We start from the raw sequence: 20,428 nt of genomic DNA on the forward strand, positions 1-20,428 counted from the left end.
CAAGTCCATACCTCGTAAAATTCAAGCTGTAATAACTGCCAAAGGCGGTTCTACCCCATATTAAAATAAAATTGATTGAAATTTTAAGGTGTTTCCATTATTCTGTTCAACCCCTGTACATACATCATGAGGAGTTTGAATTTATAAAGTAATTGCTGTTTGACCCTAATCAATGAGCAGTTAACTGAATACCTATCATCAACAGAGATCCATCTATTCATTAACCCTTTAGCATTTAAACCGGCCATATCCGGCCAAAAGTATTCTGCCTGTTTTCTGTTCAAACTGGCCAGATCTGGTCTCTCACACCAACCCTACAATATCATCTTAAAAATTAACAGCTACCTCATCAAAATCTCATAACTACAAGATAATGCATGGTTAGTTCAAGACAATGTGGATAAAAAAGCACTTGTTTTGGCAGAATAATGCGAACACTAAAGGGTTAAACATTAAAAAGTTGACAGTTTTATAAGTAGTAATCATTACTTATATTTTAATCACATTGTTTATTCACTTTAACTATTACTGAGGCATCTTGCCAGTAAGCATTGTCTGGAAGGGTTTTGCTCGCATAGTCCTAAACAGTCTACAGGAAATCGCTGAGGTATACCCTGATCTCAATGTGGTTTCAGATCACAACGTTCCACCATCAACATAATCTTCTCTCTCTGACAACTATACTGCCAAGAGCAAAGGTAACCACTCTTTATCACTTTCATTGACCTCACAAAGGTTTCTGACCTAGTCAGTAGAGATGATTTGTTCAAAATTCTTGCCAAGATTGACTGTGCTCCAAGATACCTCAGTATTTTCCAATCATTTCATGTTTTTATGAAAGGCATCAGTCAATTTGATGGCGCTTCTTTGGAAGCATTCAACATATGTAGCGGCATGAAGCAAGGCTGTGTGCTTGCCCCCACCGTTTGGCATCTTCATTGCAGTTATGCTGAAACATGCATTTGGGACATCAACTGATGGTGTTTACTTTCACACCAGATCAGAGAGTAAACTGTTTAGTCTGTCAAGGATGAAAGCAAAATTATTATTCAGTTGATATAACAAGATGTATACAAGACAACAGAAGACTACTAAATACCAAGACAATTGAAGAGAAAACCTAAAACCTGTATATCTGAGAAAGCTCTCCCTGTTCCTCCTCATCATTGTAACTGCCACTGCCACAACATCCTATTCCTGTTGGCATGGATAGGATGGGTTGTCACTGACCAAGTTAGTTCCTATTTGGAATCACTGCTCTCCTAGATAGGTCAGAGGATTTCATCTTACTTATATGTTCTGTTTTTGTCTATGGTTAGATGCTCTTCCTATCACTAATTACTTCACAGAACATACTGGGTGCATTTATAGTGGCACTGACTCTAGAGAGATTATGCTTGCCAAAGCAAGCTAAAGAGGAATGAAAGACAATGAAAAAGAATGTGTGGGACAAAGAAAAAGGGTGACAGAGAGATATTGAGGAGCAAGCATAAAATAAAAGGATTTGATAATAGTAAATTGTGAGAGATAGAGTGAGTGAGAGAAAGAAAAGAAATTGCATTAGCTGCTGCTTGTTCCCTACAAGACTAAACACTCCTTTCTACACTCTTGTTTTTGGTCAAAGTAAGTATTTCTTCCATATATAGAAAAGGGATCTATAGACTAAGCACTAATAATAAAATTAAAAATAAAGATTTAATTAATATAAATCAAAACTTTGAAAATGTAAAACAATATCAAAAAAAGAAAGGCAAAAAATAAATTTTGGAAATTATTAAAGAATGAAATCAATATAATAATCTTAATAATTCTTCAATTAGTTCAAACCACAGAATTTAGTAGCTGGGTTGGAGAATTGCCATAACGTGTAAAGTATTTCCCCAACAACCCTCAAAGAAGAAAGAAAAAAATTCAACAAACCACTTAGCCAAGAGAATGTAAAAATTCAAATGAGGAACCTATAAAAGAAATTATTTAATAAAAGATGGCATATATCCAGTTCTAATGTCATCCCAAAGCCAAGAATATAATGAATGTTAAACTTTACTGAAACATCAGTTGAAATAGCAGGCACATGGTGATGACTAATAAATAGGATTAGTTTATGAATGTTTGTTTCTGTCTTAGAAGAAGCAATATCCTGCTAGGAGGATATTCACACTAATTTTAAAGGCTACTTGAAATTCTATTCCAAAATATTACCCAGATAAAAAAAAAGTTAAAATGTCTTTCTTATTTCCAGGCTAATGCAGTCCCAACAATGCCCAGATATTGTATTGAAGTATCTCTATCCATTAATGCGGTTTCTAATTTTGACACAAGTCTAACTTGAAAGAAAAGGTTTAGTCGATACCATCGACCCTAGTCTTATATTATGAAAAGCCCAAAGAGATGTAAGGCATTGATGTATTATATACATAAATCGAAAGTAATATACCAAACCATGTTAGTGTATTACTGTAAGTACCACTAAATAAACATCTTTAATTTATTTTTTAACACTAATTAAATGACAAAAGAAAATTATTCTCTTACAAACAAGCATGGATTTGAATTCAAAATTCTTTGAGTAACAATGAAAATTGACAATGGATTAATGATAGCCAAGTGTTTGTGTCAGTAAAATCTTTACAATGCTGACCAGAATTAAATCCTTTGATGAGTTTTTTTTTTTTAGAAGATCACTCAAGAAGTTATTTGCAAAGTGTGTTTTGTATGTGTGTGAAATGTTTTGATTAATCATACTTATCAGTCAATGTATGGAGATGGATGGATAACTGGCTCTTGGGATTCTTATAAATACAAATAGGAATTTAGAGCCCAAAACTATCTTAAATTATAATGGAGAAAGCTGTTTATTAATTAAGAATGTAACAGTTACTAAAATAAAGCAAATTATTAAGGGCTTGACTGCCTGGAAATTTCCTGTAATTTTGATTTCTGAAATTTATTGAATATTTGAACAACAAGTTTTTTACTAATTTAAATATTCACTACATTCACTGCAGAGTAGATTTTAATGTTTAATAAACAATATTTGCTGCAGGCAAAATTTTCTGTTTTCATTTGCAACAGTCTCCCACTCTCTCTCACCTCTATTTTCATTAATGATAATTTAATATATATTCACTTCAATGTTTTCATTTCAAGTTTTAATTCGCTATTTGCAAAACCTACAGTTTATTCTATATATATAAGAATTTCCAGTTTTGCCTATATAAATCTCCTTGCATGTGGGACAGGTTATGCAGTATATTACGTTCTGCGTCTTGCAATTCATGTCTGCATTTACTTTGAATATGTGACCACTCATAAATTTTATTTGTTTGTTTCCCCTCTATATATTTGTAGGTGGGATTACTGCAGATCCCACATCTACCATCTCTGCACTCTTTTACAAAGAATTCGGTTTTAGTTTCTGATAAGAATTTCGCTCTTGTTAGTTGTTTCGTCAGGTTTTTGTCTTGGCATTTACTGTTTTTTATGAAATATTTGTTTAATATGTTTCCCATTTTGGGGCTTTGTAGGACTATTGGTAAGTTTGAATGTATGATTTGAAACATTTTGCTAACTCCAGGGTTGTGTGTGTTTATGAAGGGGGTGATGTTTTCTTTGTTTTTCGTTTTTGGAGTTCTGAGTTGTGTGATGTCCAGTTTCATTGCTCTTGAGATTCCTTGTTCTAGTAGGAAGTTTTTAAGTTCATTTAGTCTTATTTGGCATGTTTGTGAGTCGGTTACTATGCTGCATATGCATCTTGCCACACTATATGGAATGTTTCTTTTTATGTGGGATGGGTGACAGGAGTAGAAATTTAAATATTGGAGTGTGTCGGTTTTTTTGTAGTAGATGTCTGTTGTGACGATGGAGTTGTGTATCTTGATGTTGATGTCTAGGAAGGGAAGTTCGTTGTGGCTGGTATCTATCGTGAAGTTGATAGATGGGTGCAGTGTGTTGAGGATGTTGTGGAATGTTCATAGATCTTCTTCTGATCTGTTCCAAAGAACAGATCTGATCTGTTCCAAAAGAACAGCTTATCACCACCCTACTCTGTCTAGAGCAGACTGCTCCCATGTGTCATGGTTGATGTTGAAGGCTTTCAGTGTCCTTAAAGCGCTTCTTCTGGCCACCTTGTGAGCGCTTTCCCTTTTGCAGCTCGCCAAAGAGCAATCATTTTGGTAATCAATCGTCTGACATGCAAGCTACGTGCCCTGCCCAGGGAAGCTGAGACTGCATCAAGATGGTATGGATGCTGGGCAGGTTAGCACGTATTAGTACCTCGGTATCTGAAATCCTGTCCTGCCACTTTATGCAGAGAAGTTTTCTGAGGCGTATTGTATGAAAGTGGTTCAGCTTCCAGGGCATAGTGCTGGTGGACCGTCCAGGACTCGCAGCCGTAAAGCAGCATTGTGAGAACAACAGCCCGGCACACCTTGCTCTTTGTCATGATGGTGATCCCCCTCCTATCCCAGACGGTCTTGCGTAGCCTGCCGAAGGCAGCACTTGCCTTAGCAAGTCTGGCACTGATTTCGTCATCGATGACATTTCTAGAGAGTGTGTTGCCAAGGTAGGTGAACTTATCCACTGTGTTCAGTCGCTGCCCGTTGATGGTGATGTTGGGTTCAACGTAGGGCTTGGTTGGAGCTGGCTGATACATTACCTCAGTCCTTTTTGTATTGATAGTAAGACCAAAGTTGTTGCAGGCACCAGAGAACAAGTCAACATGCTGTGCTGTATGTTGGACTCCGTGGCAGCATTGAGAGTGCAGTCATCGGTGAACAGGTCGTTAACGGTATCTACTGAAACCTTGGTTTTCTCTTTGAGCCTCATGAGGTTGAAGACTGAACCGTCGGACTGCTACTTGATGCCGATGCCTATGTCTGTATCCCTGAAAGCATCTTTCAGCATGGCTGAGGACGTAAGGCTGAACAAGGTGGGAGCAAGGACACATCCTTGTTTCACTCCGTTGGAGACAGCGAATGTATCAGAGGTCTCTCCGTTGTCCTGTACTTTTGCCAACATACCATCATGTAGTTGTCTTACGATGGTGATGAATTTTCTGGGGCATCCATACTTCGCCAAGATTCTCCAGAGACCTTCTCTACTAATGGTATCAAAGGCCGTGGTCAGATCGATGTAGGTGGAGTAGAGGTCGACGTTCTGCTCCCAACACTTCTCCTGCAGCTGTCTAGCAGCAAACACCATGCCGATAGTCCCACACTCTTTCTGGAAGCCACACTGGTTCTCAGGTAGGAGTCCTTGCTCTAGGTATGCAATGAGGCAGTTGAGCAAAACTCTAGCCAGGATCTTGCCTGTGGTGGACAGCAGTGAAATTCCGCGATGATTGTCGCAGACCTGGTGGTTTCCATTTCGCTTGTAGAGGTGGATGATGGAGGCATCCTTGAAGTCTTGAGGCACTCTCTCATGCATCCGGATGAGTTGAAACAGCTGGTGAATTTTCCTGGTCGGGGCCATACTGCCTTCTTTGAATACTTCAGCTGGGATGTAGTCCAGACAAGGTGCTTTGCCGCTGTACAGTGGGTGGCATGCCTTCAGAATTTCCTCAAAAAGTTGGTTCGACGTCCATTGACTCCTCAACGGGGACTTGAGGTAGCCTATCGATGGCTTCACCATTGATTTTTGGCTTTATCTGTGGAGCAAAGTTTGGATTATGATCTGGTTAAGAGGACCCTTCTGGAAGCTTATGAGTTAGCATCCAAAGCTTATCATAAAAAATTTAGGAATGCTCATAAAAGGGACAATGAGATTTTTGTAGAGTTTGCTAAGGAGAAGGAAACTTTATTGATATGTGGTGTAGTTCTAAGGAGGTCACAGATTTTGATAGTCTGAAACAGCTAATTTTAATGGAAGATTTTAAACAAAGTATTCATTCAGACCTCAAAGTTTATTTAGTTGAACAAAAAGTTGATATTTTGCATAATGCTGCTATGTTGGCAGATGACTATTATTTGACTCATGAAAGTTCTTTTTGGTCATCGAGGTAGTCATCTTCTGGTCCAAAGTGTTTTTCCCCAAGTGGTAGTTCAGGTTATGCATATTCCAGTGGTAATAGGACGAATTAAAATTTTTCAGACAGGGAGTCGCATCCAACTCAGTCTAATTCTGGAACTTCCACTGGTTTTGGTCTTGTTTGTCCATATTGCAGGAGGCCAGGTCATTTGGTTTCGGCATGTTCCAAAGTTAAGAATAAAAATCAGCCCACAGGTTCCCCCAAATGCTTTTGTGTCTGTTGCACCTAAGCCTTTCTTTTTGGGGGCTTCTGAGGAGTGTTTTGTTTGTAAACTCCCTGATTCTATAGTTCAGAAGGAGATTTTGTCCTTCATTTACAAAGGTTCTGAGTCACTTATGGGTGATAAGTCTACCCCATAGCCCATTTCTATTTTGCAGGATATTGAAGCTCTCCAGTCCCTGATTTTGAAGGATGTTTTGCCTCTTTGTGCTGCGTCTTCAGTGGACTCAGATATTTTGCTACAGAGTATAGGTGGCAATTTTCTGTTCCTCTCCATTTTATGAGTTTGAATTCAGATTTAATTTCTAGTGAGGTGAAAGTAGGTGCTCTTGACTCTATCCTAGTTCCAGGTGTCGATTTGTTGATCAGGAATGATCTTATGGAATCCAAAGTCGGTGCTGATCCTATTGTCAGTTTCTCCAGAGAGTTCCTTAGTGGAGGAAAGTTGGAGGATGATTTTACTGATATTTTTCCTTCTTGTACAGTGACTTGTTCAATGTCTAAGGACATTTTTTCTAAGACTACTCAGCTGGTATGATTTCTTTTATGATTTGTCAGATGCCTTCATAAATCATTCTTTTTATCATGTAGAGGCTGATGATGTATCTTCAAGTATTCTTGATTAAATCTGATAGTGTGTCAGATGGTGACCACATTCGTTCTAGGTAGCAACTTATTAATGCACAGGGTAAGGATGCTGAGCTGCAGAAGTTAGCTGATAAGATTATTCCTTTTGAGAGGGTTAGCAAGATTTTGGTTTGTTGCTACATTAAGAAAAAAAGACTGTACTGTAGACAATATTGAACAGGTTGATGATGATGATGTTAACAATGTGAAGTTGGATGTCCTTAGTGGTAATGTTTCACTTAAATCAGAAAATTCTAATATATTATCTCACCTTGATGAGAAATTGTCAGATTTGTCCATTGAGCAGAAAACTCAATTACCAAATCTAATTTGTGATTTCTCACATTTATTTCCAGATGTGTCTGGCCAAACTAACATCATTAGCCATGACTTAAATGTAGGTGATGCTGTTAAACAACATCCATATCAGATGAATTCCATGGAAAATGGAAATAATGCAGAAAGAAAAGGAGAAAGCCACAGCTATGTTGACGTTTCAGAAGATAACCAGTGCTTATGAGATTTTAAAAGATGACAAACAAAGAAATGATTACAATTACATGCTGGATCATCCAGAGGAATACTACTCTGATTATTTCTATTACCGTCATACTATGGCACCAAAAGTTGATGTTGGAACTGTCATAGCTGTTACCGTTTTGGTCACATCTGTTATCCAGTTTTAAATGCATGGAAAGGAAATATTATGTTATGGGACACAGGACAATGAATTAACTTTTAAGAGCAAAGACAATGTTCATGCAGATGCACCTCCTGAACTGAAAAAATTCAGAACATTATTATTATTATTTGCTTGATGTTGGATGATGCATCAGCATTGTGTCTGATGTTCCTATATTTTGTTTATGATGTTGAATGTACTATCTTTGTTGTTGTAACAGAAAAGTTCTGAGAAACTTCCTTTTCCCTAAGAGGGGACAGAGTGCTACACGAAAATGTTTCACTTGGAAAGAAAAAAGGTGGATTTTCATTTAGGCATATCGGTTCAAACCTGAATCTACAGAATTCCCTTTTGAAGTACCACAACACATTCACACAGAGAAACAAGAATTGACAGCTGAAACACTCAACACATAGCCTATGCCAAGCCCATTTATGTATTGACCCCACTTGACCCCTCCTATACAAACAATAGTTGATAAGGAAGATACCTACAGCAGTTCCCATTGTTTTGAGAGCTATGATATGTCTCTTTCTCACTATGTTGCTATCATTATAAATATTGAAAATTAGCAAGCCAAAGTCAGTTAGTGAAATGAGTTGGCGAGAAAGGGGCGACCTCAAAGTAGTTGGTGAGATGAAGAAGATGACAAGAGGCAACTATGATATTTATAACTTTCCTTGGCTCACTTTAGAATGGTGTCATTCTGTCTTTCTCTGTTGTGGCTGCTGAAATGACAGGCAGAACATTGGCATCATTCTGTCCATCTCCTTTATTTTGCTGTCTCTATCTACTGCAAACAACAACACAAGAAAACGATAAGGGTGACTTCCCTTTTGTTTTGATTGCTCACTTCTATAGCAACTGCTGGAGTTTCAACTCCCATCAAGGAAATCCATTAAGAACTGATATATATATATATTCAAACTATTTGTGACTGCTTGTGTTTTGGACTCGAATGATTATAACAGCTTTGAGCTGTCTTCAATCTGTGTGTTTTATGCTATTCATTTATATCAATACACAATCAATACACATCTAAAATCCTACAGGTGGTTGTTTTATTTGCTGTTGCCTTTGTCTAACCCGTAACAATACACACACACACACACACACATACATACATATATATATATATATATACATACATATAGACAGACAGATATATGCATATCTATATATATAGATGTGGTGTGCAAGAGAGACGACTGTCATGTGTTGCATATGGACAGCTGTGTGAAAAAGTGTTACCCCCTAGCAGTAGAGGGAACCTGTGGAAGAGGTAGATCCAGGAAGACCTGGAATGAGGTAGTGAAGCACGACCTCTAAACATTGGGTTTCACCAAGGCAATGATAAGTAACCGAGACCTGTGCTTGAGAAGACCCGGCGAGCCAAGTGAGACCATAACTGTGGCCTATGCCAGTGCAGCATAACCAGCCCATTTAAGAGAACCTTTCAATCATTGGGCAATAAACTGCACTTGAATTGTTGTCATGGCCGATGACAGTACCACCTGATTGGCACCCATGTCAGTGGCACATAAAAAGCACCATACAAGTGTGGTCGATACCAGTGCCGCCTGACTGACTTTCATGCTGGTGGAATGTAAAAAGCACCATTTGAGCATGGTCGATGCCAGTGCTGGATGACTGGGCCTGTGCCGGTGGCACATAAAAACCACCATTCGAGCATGGTCATTGCCACTACCACCTGACTGGCCCTCGTGCCAGTGGCATGTAAAAAGCACCCACTACACTCTCGGAGTGGTTGGCATTAGGAAGGGCATCTAGCTGTAGAAACATTGCCAGATCAGACAGGAGCCTTGCACAGCCTTCTGGTTTGCCCTCAGTCAAACCGTCCAACCCATGCCAGCATGGAAAGCGGATATTAAATGACAATGATAATGAGAGGGCTGCTTTCTCTCAGATATATCACTGCAAGCAGAGTCTCTGTTCAACCACCCAAATAGTGCCCCACCCAACAAGTAGTAAATGTTTTGGACCTCTGCTTCACAAATAACACAGCATTCGTCCATGATGTTAAGGTGACACTGACAATTTTTTCCGCCCATAACTTAATACAACTAACAATGTCTGGTCTGCAAGCATACAGGTTACTAGAAGCACCCAACTCCTTTCCAGCCTGAACTTTCATAAAGCTGACTGGAAGAGTATTCAGAAAGGTCATTGAACAAAACTTGATTATCAGTCTTTCTAAGCAAGATACTGACATAAAGCTACAGCATTTTATGACAATCATGCATGGCATGTGTAGTAAGTTTGCTCCAAAGAGAATGCGAAACCAACAGCAAAATATAATCCCCAAAGATAAGAAGATTCTAATGAGACAACAAGCAAAGATTGCAATCTGTTTAAATGGTCCACTAAAGGAGAGCAAAGGCTCCTATCACAAACAAACATTGCTTGAGATTGAAAGTGAACTTAAACACTCACATGAAAAGAAGAGGGCAGAAAAAGAAGCCAGGGCTGTAAAAAAAAAAGAAAGGTAAACTTCAACCCTAAAGCCATCTACAGGTTTGCAAATGAGTACGGTACAAGATAGAGCCATTTTTCATAGAAAATGGCTCACTGACTGCTGACCCTCAGAGGATATATGAAATACTGAATGTCAAATCAAAAGTGTTTTCACAACTCAGATGGGACACTTGCAAATAGCTATGGCTGATAGTTTTTCAGCACCACAGCTCTACACATGCAGATGGTGATTATTGTTACAGCAAAAGAGGAAACTGATGTAATATTAGCAACAGATGAAATAAGCTTAAATTCAGTCCCAGGCCCTGATGAATTCCCAGCAGTCCTAAACAAATGCAATAGGGCTCTAACAAGACCACTACAGATCCTCTACCAAAGTTTCTTTGCAACTGGGAAGTTAAATGAAAGTATATGTCTTAACTATAAAGGAGGAAGCAGAGAAGATGATTGATTGAGATAGATAGATAGATCTCCAACTCTGCACGCAAACGTCCTAAGTGAAAATTTACATAAGATTTGCGATTTTAAACATGAGAGTAGCACCTCCTCAGACCTGCATCAAAGGTACACTCTTAAATTGTGCATGAAAATATAAACAGACTGTTAAATGTTGATAAAATTATGGTTAGGGAATGAGGAAACAGTAGAAAGAGAAGAGTAGAGAAGAAAAAGATGAAGAAGAAGAAAAAGGTATGTATCAGGGACGTATATTCCAGGTATGCTAGGTGTGTGCTGCATACCCATCAAAAATGGTAAATTCATTATAAATATTAACCTTACTCATTAATTTAATCACAAATCTTAATGAAAAACTTTTGTTATACCCCTGCTTGAAATTTGGTGGCATACACAACCACCTAATATGTATGTGTGCACATATATACATATACACACCCACACACACACATATATTTCTATACATACAGACATGATAGATTCTTGATCAGTTACAATGATGAGCATTCACATATTCAATCACCTGAATATCTGTACCTTTAATGTAATTCCCATGTAGAACCAGTATTGCAGTACGTGACAAATCTGGGCATCCGGCAGGTTGCCACAGTTTATCATCTCTAGTTTCAATCACAAGATATCAGTCCCAATCATTTTGCAAAGACAGTTCTTCAACAAGTCACAAGTGGGACCGAACCAAGTAGATCACCTCATGATTCATCATCATCATCGCAAATAAATCTCAGAGATGTCGGAGCAGACTTCAGCCCCGATATCCGAAACTAATTTTTATCATGACAACCAACTAATTGACACATATTATATTTATAGATAAATTCCTCTATTTTACATAATATCGAGGTCCCATTCATTCTTTTGTTGTCACAATATTATTAATATATATATATATATTGTTGAATTTCGGGACGATCATTTTATTTTTTTAATGTTAAATAAACACACGCACTATATTTTTTCTTCACTCGTTTACTACTCTTATTTATGTACATTGTCCACCGACCCAGTGACAACACCATCGAAAGGACCAGACTCGTCTGTGATCCTGTCATTGGGTCGATGGATAATAGACATAAATAAGAACAGAATAAACGAGTGAAGAAAAAATATATATATTGCCTGTGTTTATTTGGCAAATAAATAAATAAAATGACCATCCAGAAATACAATCTGTTTCAACACAGGAATTTTGCAAAACGTCTGTGTGTATGTGCGTGTGCGCGGAGTTAAAAGACATGGACCTCATCCCCTTTCGGTTAATATTTGGGATTTTTTCTAAAGAAACCCCGCTTTTCGATTGCGGGGATTCCGAATATGAATATATATGTGTGTGTGTGTGTGTGTGCAGGTGTAGATGTGTGGTAAGAAGCTCACTTCCGAACTATATAGTACCCATTTCAGTCCCACTGAGTGACACCTTGGGTAAGTGTCTTTTGCTGAAGTCTTGAGCTGACCAAAGCCTTACGAGTGGATTTGGTAGACGGAAACTCGTCATGTGTGTGTGTGTTTTGTGTCTAGATCTGTCCCCCGCTATCGCTTGACAACCAGCGCTGGTGTGTTCGGCAAAAAAGACAGATTGAATAAATATTAGGCTTTAAAAAAAACATAAGTCCTAGGCTCCATTTGTCTGACTATAAAACCTTCAAAGCATGGCTGAAACAAGTAAAAGATTCTTCGTTTTTGTATCTAGTTTGCAAGTAAACTGCAGAAGCTACTCAGAGGTTTTGCAAGCACTTCTAATCCATTGCAGTATATATAAACTGGGTACCTCACAACGGTGGATCATTGTACCTTTGGCTGTTTATTATAAACTCTCTTTCATAAATGTGTCTGTTCAGTCCTAATTACTTGCATTTAAAATTAACTATATATTATTCGTAAACAAATAAAGTATTGACAGTGACTTCGAAGTCTCGGCCAGCAATACAATCAATGCACTGGCCGATATGGCTTAGCTGGCTGAATCTTCAAAGCCATTATGAATACTATTTTTGTTGAATAATAAATTTTCTACTCTACCAAAATTATTGAGTAATCCTTTAGTTTAATATAAAATTGCTTTTATTATAATATAAAAACAAACATTAATGAAGCAAGACTCGAAATATATATATACATATTACAGGATGTTAAATTAAATGGCCGGTCATTTTTTGGATTTATGATCCACTGACGTTCCATATATATATATATATATATATATATATATATATAAATACATATGTGTGTGTGTATATATATATAAAGGCCATATACATTTGTATATGTATGTATTTATACATAAAAATATTAGTGTGCACACACGTATGTATGAGATTATGGGTGCGTGTGTATAGGGTAGATAAATACATACAAAGACAGGTACATACGTAAGGGTTGAGTAGGTATGTGCGCACGCGAATGTGTATGTATATATATATATATATATACATTATATATTATATTTATATATCAAAGCAGGTTTGTTAAGATTATGGCCATATTGTAGACACAAATCTAAAACCTACTTTTTTCTTAAGTCACCCCTTAAAATACATAATGAGACAAACATTACTAAAACTCACCGTTTTGAACATTCAATGCATTCAAAGCTTCTATAGCCGGTTGTGGATCGCTATTGCTCCTCTGTCGCTGGTATTCCCGACCGTCTACTGTTGTTACTTCTGTTTCAGTCGCCATTTCAACGTCAGCCATCTTCAGAGGTCACTTCCGCCGTCTTCACCTTCACACCTCCTTGCTGGAGTTTTACGTTCGAGTCCAGCCTACACTGGCATATTTTACGCTTATCTCTAGATAAGATACATTCCTATTGCTTTTATGTTTTGTTTCCAAGTCTGTATTAAATATACTTTACGCACATATAGACAATGAGTCGATTGCAAAATGGAAACGAAATTTGTGCTTCGAAAAAAATGAAAATATTATACAGGAGAAACGAATATAGAACGAATTTCTCCCCGAATCATTGTGCTTGTGTGATATTAATTTACGGTTATTTCTTCCTACTAGTCTCGTCCATTTTATTACTTATATTTTATTTTATTTATTTTTAAATTCAACTGAAATCCGCTTTGGCACTACCTATATTTCCTAAACGTTTTCCCACCTATCCCAGGCAGTTTGTATTTTCCCCTCCTCCTTACGTTAATACTTATCTATTTACCTCTTACTACAGCATTTCTCATTTCATTTACCTCACTACATCCATACATCACTTTATTGGTCTACCTTACTCAAAAACAACATTATTATTTCAAGCATTTTTTTTTTTTTATTTCCACAAGAATTTTTTTTTTTTACAATTAATTTATACGGATCTTTTCGGTTTGAACGGCAGTTTTTTAAAAAATAATTTCCACGTAACTAAACACTTTTAAACTTCGTATACTGGTAGAATGTGTTTATATAAAACATCTTTTTCTCTTAGCTTTATTGAGAAAATTCTATAGTTTGTAAGATATTTGTTGGGGGTTTTTTTTCTTCAATTTCTGCAATTTCAACCAATCAATTACGTCTATTGAGGTTATAAACATTCTGTGCCGTATGAATATGTCCCTCGTTTAAGAAACAGATTGGGTTTATTTACATTTGTGAAGAAAAAAAGATACCCGTCCCCGACTTCTAACCCTAACCTTAAAAGAAATTGAAATGCAATGGATCGATACTAGGGTCATAATTATGGGTGACAATTTCATATGACACCGCTAGAAAAGTGCCGTTCAACCCGAAAAGATCCATTTATACGACATAATCCCATAAAGGCAATCTTTTTTTTTTCTGCGAGTTATATCGAAGGATAGCCCGATATATTTTATTCTTCTCTCTCATTCTGTAGGAGTGTGTGTGCCGAGAGTTTCGTGCGTGGTATGCACACATGGTGTAATGGGAGCTAATTCACTTTCGCACCTCTTGAAAAATGCATTTTTTTGGAAAAAAAAAAAAAAAAAAACCGCCCCACCCCACAAAAAACACCCCTTTTTTTTATTTAATTTTTTTCTTCTACACAAGCCCCCGTTTTCGGAAAATACGAATCTTCCAAACAATTGGCAAAAATCGGCATTTTGAAATTACCTCTCCTCCCGCCCTCCATTTCTTCATTTTTAACTTTTTTCAGAATTTTTTTTTTTTTTAATGCGGAAAAATACGGAGATTGTGATTCTGAAAAAGTTTCCAAAAATGTTTGTACTTAGGGTTAGGGTAACAGTTAAGGGGAAAAAAGTGAAAATGAAGAAATTGGGGGGAAGCGGGAGACCGAAATCTCAAAATGCCGATGTTTGACAATTTTCCGGAATCTCCGTATCGGAAAGGGGGGGGGAGAAAATGGGGTGGGGCGGAGAAAGTTTTTCCAAAAACTTTTCAGATTCCTGCGGTTTAAGATATCAGAGATTATGAATATGCAAAAAAAAATTTTTTAACCCTAACCGCCCCCCCATTCAAATTTTTGATTTTTGATTGACGAACATATGCAAATCGAAATTAAATACAGACAAAAACATTAAAGTGAAAAGAATTAGCGTTTTACTTGTTTGCCTTAAAATAATCGTAAACTAAACATACACCATTTTATCAGAAACAAACATTAATGTTTAATAATTAATGTTATGAAGTTTTTAATAAGGGGCTCAAATTCACCCCTCCCCCAATTTTAAATTTTGAACTTTTTCATCCATTTACTTTATCTATTTATCCCTGTCTGTTTATTCATAAAATATATTGGTAAAATTTGTCAACTAAATGTGGTGGTCCTATAGAATACGGTGTTGCTGTTGTTTTTAACCCCAGGAAGACATTCATATCTATTCTCTTTATACACATATCTATATGCTTATTGAATTTAAAATTTTGAAAATGTGATTTCTTGCATATGCAGAATCTCCGTCATCTAAAACATAGGCGAAAACAACTTCGAACAAGTTCAAAATCTTAAGGGGTTGGAGCAGTGTTGAGGGGGTTAATTTTTTGGGGTGGGGTTTGCATATTCGTAATCTCCGACATCTAAAACGTATGGATCCGAAAATTTTTTGGGAAACAATGCATTTTCCAAAGAGAGGTGCGAAATTGCATTAGCCCCCACCCCAGTCTTCTTTTTCTCTCTTTTGTTTCAACTCACCCTAAATATTTACTTTTTAACTTTTTCATTTCTTCCTCTTCGCTACATTTTGCTGATACTTCTCTCTCTCTCTCACTCGCCATACCTTCCACGAACGAACATGGATATTTTTTCAATAAAATGGTCTACAAATATGCTTCAGATGATGTAGATTCCGATTATATCTGAATTTGTAAGAAAACTGTTTTCGGGTAGCGTGGACAAGATTCAGAAAATTCTCATGAGTCAGTTTTGTTTCCTCGTAACTTTCGGGAAAGTGGGTACTTTTAAATGAAGATTTCGACAAATTCCTTTCAGAGTGTGTAGATTACGACTGTGTCAGAAATTAATATGGAAATAAAAACTGGTGGGATAGCACACATACATACTGACATTCATCACTTTCTGGGATTTTTTTTTTTTTTTTCGAAAAATTCATAATCACAATAAATACTAATATAATCCGAACCTACACCATCTGAAGCGTATTTCTAGAAAATTTCATTAAAAAATATCTATGTTTCTTAAAGTTAGGTAGAAAGAAATTCGTTGGAGCACATATGTGTAGGTCTGCTTCAGCTGACTCTGGCCGGTCCCTGTATATCAGTGCGCATGCTTTACGGGAAGTCAAGAGGTCTTTCTTGTCGTCTGCAACATGCGTAACGTAACCAAATGTGTCTTCTGCTGACTTTGTTTCGTCATAACTTCCACAAAAATGGAAATTTATCAATGAAATGTTCTACAAATATGTGTCACCTAGTGTAGATTCTGATTATATCTGAATTTGTTGTGAAAAAAATGTGGACAAAAGATTTAGAAAATTCACATGAGTCAGCTTTATTCCGGCATAACTTTCGAAAACATATGAATTTTTAAACGAAGATTTCCACAAATACCTTTCAGAGTGTGTAGATTGCGACTGCGTAAGAATTTAATATACAAATAAAAATTGGTGGGATACCACACTTACATACTGACACTCAACATATTTTGTTTTCCGAATATAATTACAAAAAATACCAATATAATCCGAATCTGCACCATCAGAAGCGTATTCGTAAAAAATATCCATGTTTCTTAAATTTATGGGGAAAAAAATTCATTGGAACACATACTAGTAGGTATGCTTCAGCTAACTCCGGCCGGTTACGATATACTATTGCGAATGCGTTACGGAAGGTCCATAGTAAACATCTTACATGAACAAAACGCTGTGTACCTCGTCAGCTACATTGGAAAAAGAAGAGTAAAACAACAAACGGAGTTGCAGTGACAGAAACGCTGAATGAATGAAGAATTCGACAAATACCTTTCGGAGTGTGTAGATAGATTATGATTATATCAGAATTTGGCAATCGCTCGGAATTGGTTTCAGAACTGTCAAATTTTCACAGCTGTTCCTTCGTTACTTTCCGTGAAAAATTTTTTTTTATTTATTTGGGTGATCGAGCGCGCGAGTATGCACGTGTCTATGAAAGCTAATTGGTGTACGTCTGCGTGTGTGTGTGTGTATGTATGTATGTACGTGTATATGAAAAATAATTGTTGTACATGTCTATTTATATGTGTACGTGTATATGAAAGCTAATTGGTGTACGTATCTGTGTGTGAGTGAATACAAATATATAAAGTAGAACACGCTCGCACACATATATACCACAATCAATTACGTCTATTGAGGTTATAAACATTCTGTGCCGTATGAATATGTCCCTCGTTTAAGAAACAGATTGGGTTTATTTACATTCGTGAAGCAAAAAAGATACCCTTCCTCCCACCCCTAAACCTAACCCTAAAACAGATAGAAATGCAATAGATCGATACTAAGGTCATAATTATTGCTGACAATTTCATATGACACCGCTAGAAAAAACTGCCGTTCAAACCGAAAAGATCCAAAATGTTAATTAATATCTCTATCTCTCTATATATAAAAGGCAGTTTGTTTGTCTGTGTGTCTGACCACGGCTTTCAACCGATTCTGATGAAACTTGACACACGCATAGCCTAATGTCATAATTCAAAACTAACGCAGCGAAAATTTTGAAAAGTTCCCCCAGTTCTGAAAAAAATCGATAAATTCGACATGGGGTCGAGAATCTAAGCTTATCATATGCAACACATTTTCCGTTGTAGTTTTCGCAACTTGCAATCGATTTTCACCAAACTCATGGTGAAGCTTAATGTTACCCTAAGGAACTTAATTCTGACGTTAGTTTTCCATGCAATACCTTACCATCAGAAAAAATCGATAAAATCATGCCATTTTGGGAAATCGCGTTCAAATTCAAGATGACATATTTTCGACAATATCTTTAACAAATTGGCAGGAATTTTGGGGGTAATTCACAGCGAGCATCATGTCTGCTCCAATGAGCTATATGGCCCTTTTGATTCCAATAGGATACGTTATTACTGGAAAAAATCGGTTAATTAAATCATATGTGGCACACATAGCAAACCGATTTTTCTGTGATATTTTTTGAAAGTTCACATAGATTTTCCCTACACCGATGTTGGACATCAAGTTTGCATTAAATGTCAAACTAGCGACCTTTTGTCAATGCAGTTAACAAGTATTGGGAGAAATCGACAAAACCATATCACTTTGAGACCGACCATGCGAACCCTACAAAACTGACTTTTGTTAAATAGTTGGCGGAATTCAGGCGATTTAGTCGATTTTTGCCGCTTTTATCATAGAAATGGCATATGTTTTCCTTTTGCTTCAAATCCGAGCAATGTTGGGCTGTAGATACGTTTGCGGTTGTTTGCGCGTCCTTGACACGATGATTGCAGCTCTTCCCATTGGCTCCTCAAACGGTGAACAATGCTCTCAATTAAACACCCTTTGGCCAATCACATGCACTGACACACTCAGTTGTGCGCATATAGTTTGTAACTCCCACTTCTCTCGGTTCACACCCGCTCTACTTCTACTAATCGCTGCTGCAGCCGCAAGTTATTCGAATACTATTTTTGTTTAAACTTTATAACTACCACCCCAAACGTTTTACCTTAAATTTTTGACGTACCCTTAGGGTCCTCGGACGCTACTTGCAAATTCTTGATTTATTATAAGCCGCTTTTGTCGTGTGCACCAAAAAACCTTTTCCATTCGTTTGTTCAGTTTGGTCACTTTTCGCTTTTTCGTTGTTGCCACTCACATTGCTGCCCGCTTTTTTTTCCGTTTTTGTACATTTTTATACATTTTGGGATACTTACCCCATTGTTCCTTTTTATTACACCTTTGCCAAACACATTGCTATCCACCAAAATGCCACCCAGAAGAGAAGGACCCTCCTCAGCCCTCGGACAGCCAAGGCATTGGCTGCTAGGGCTAGAAGGGCATGCGAGACCCACGAGGAAACTGCCTTGCGCCTCTCGCAAAAAGCTTCCCGTTCTGCCGCTGCTCAGGCATCTGAAACTACTAGCGACCGTTCTATCCGACTTGCAAGAGCCGCAACGTACAGATCTTCCCTACGTCGAGGTTGACGAAAGAGCAACAGTCCAGCCAAAACATACGGGCTTCTTCCTGTGCTTCCATCCGCAGAGCTCGCGAGAACCCCGAACAAAGGGCCATCGGAATGCGGCTAACGCCGCTAGCACCGCCAGGGCACGATCTGTCGAAACCCCACAGCAGAGGAGAACTCACCAAGCTGCTAACGCCGCAAACACAGCCATGGCCCGATCTGCCGAAACTCCAGATTTACGAACTATTCGGACATCCAGAGATGCCATTTACACTACTTCTGCTAGGGCTTCAGAGAGTGCTGAGGCGAGAACTGAAAGGCTTTCAAGGGATGCCACTGCTACCGCTGTCGCACGCGCATCTCAATCTGCTGAGGCACGGCGCACTCGACTTGAGAGTATCAACCAACGTCGGGATATCATTCGTGGTGTACGTACCCCTGCCCCCGCTTTCTGGTCGTCACTAGCATTCAACTACGACGCCACTAGGCTTCATTTTACAAAATAACGGTTCAATGAGTACAAAAAAGGGTAAAAATGTAAAGGGCATTGCTTATTGACAGTTTCTTATATATCCTGGCAACGCCGGGCTATGCTGCTAGTATATACATACATACACGTAAATGTAGATATATATACGCAGATATACATACACACATATGTATATACACGGACTAACATACATAATAATAATAACAAAAACAAGTAAAATAATATATTTTGTTTTACTTTATGTAAAAGCTATGTGATTTCTTATATATTTATTAACCTAAACGGGTATTATAAGTTTGAAGTACAAATTTGAAATAAGTTGGAAAAGATTTATGATAGATACAAAAAATCAGATTCACCGTATATAGAAATCTCGGTTTTACAATGTAAATCGTTAAATTTTCTTTCAAATTAGTTATTGAAAATTCACAATAAATTCATTTATTAGCTATGCTTGCATAAGTTAAATTATATTCATTACCGTTATAAATATTTAGAAAATTTATTGTATCTGACCAAATTTTTTTCTTTTTATTTATGCTTAAAACCATATTTTCGGTGCCTGGTTATTTTTTTTTTATTTATGTGTATACTGTAGAAATCCATATAAAATTTTATTGTCACTTAATTATCCAACTATTTATTTATTAATTTGACATTAATATCTATCTATTCATTTAATTATCTATTTACCGTTATATTTAATAGATATTTAGTATAAAACGTAGTGAACGAAGGGAAGTAATTCATGATAACTAAACAAACAATTAATCCAACAGTTTATGTAATTTTATATATACATCACATACCGTTATCGTATAAATGTCGAAATACACAAATATACATATAC

The 20,428-nt window shown here is 37.1% G+C and overlaps 1 protein-coding gene across 7 annotated transcripts in view; it reads right to left on the reverse strand.

Annotated features, from left to right (window-relative positions):
• The window catches only part of LOC115216500 (phosphatase and actin regulator 1), a 343,004-nt gene extending 329,355 nt beyond the window's left edge, over positions 1–13,649 (reverse strand). For 3 of the 7 annotated variants that reach the window (XM_036506364.1, XM_036506361.1, XM_036506366.1), the window contains exon 1: positions 13,091–13,646. In XM_036506364.1, the coding sequence (XP_036362257.1) occupies positions 13,091–13,220 (130 nt within the window). In that variant the 5' untranslated portion in view covers positions 13,221–13,646. Of the gene's footprint in view, positions 1–13,090 lie in introns of all 7 variants that reach the window. The other 4 variants (XM_036506369.1, XM_036506363.1, XM_036506370.1 and 1 more) reach the window with 4 other exon arrangements.
• Positions 13,650–20,428: the final 6,779 nt, after the last annotated feature.

Source organism: Octopus sinensis, linkage group LG10, assembly GCF_006345805.1.
Source record: "Octopus sinensis linkage group LG10, ASM634580v1, whole genome shotgun sequence".
Taxonomy (NCBI): domain Eukaryota; kingdom Metazoa; phylum Mollusca; class Cephalopoda; order Octopoda; family Octopodidae; genus Octopus; species Octopus sinensis.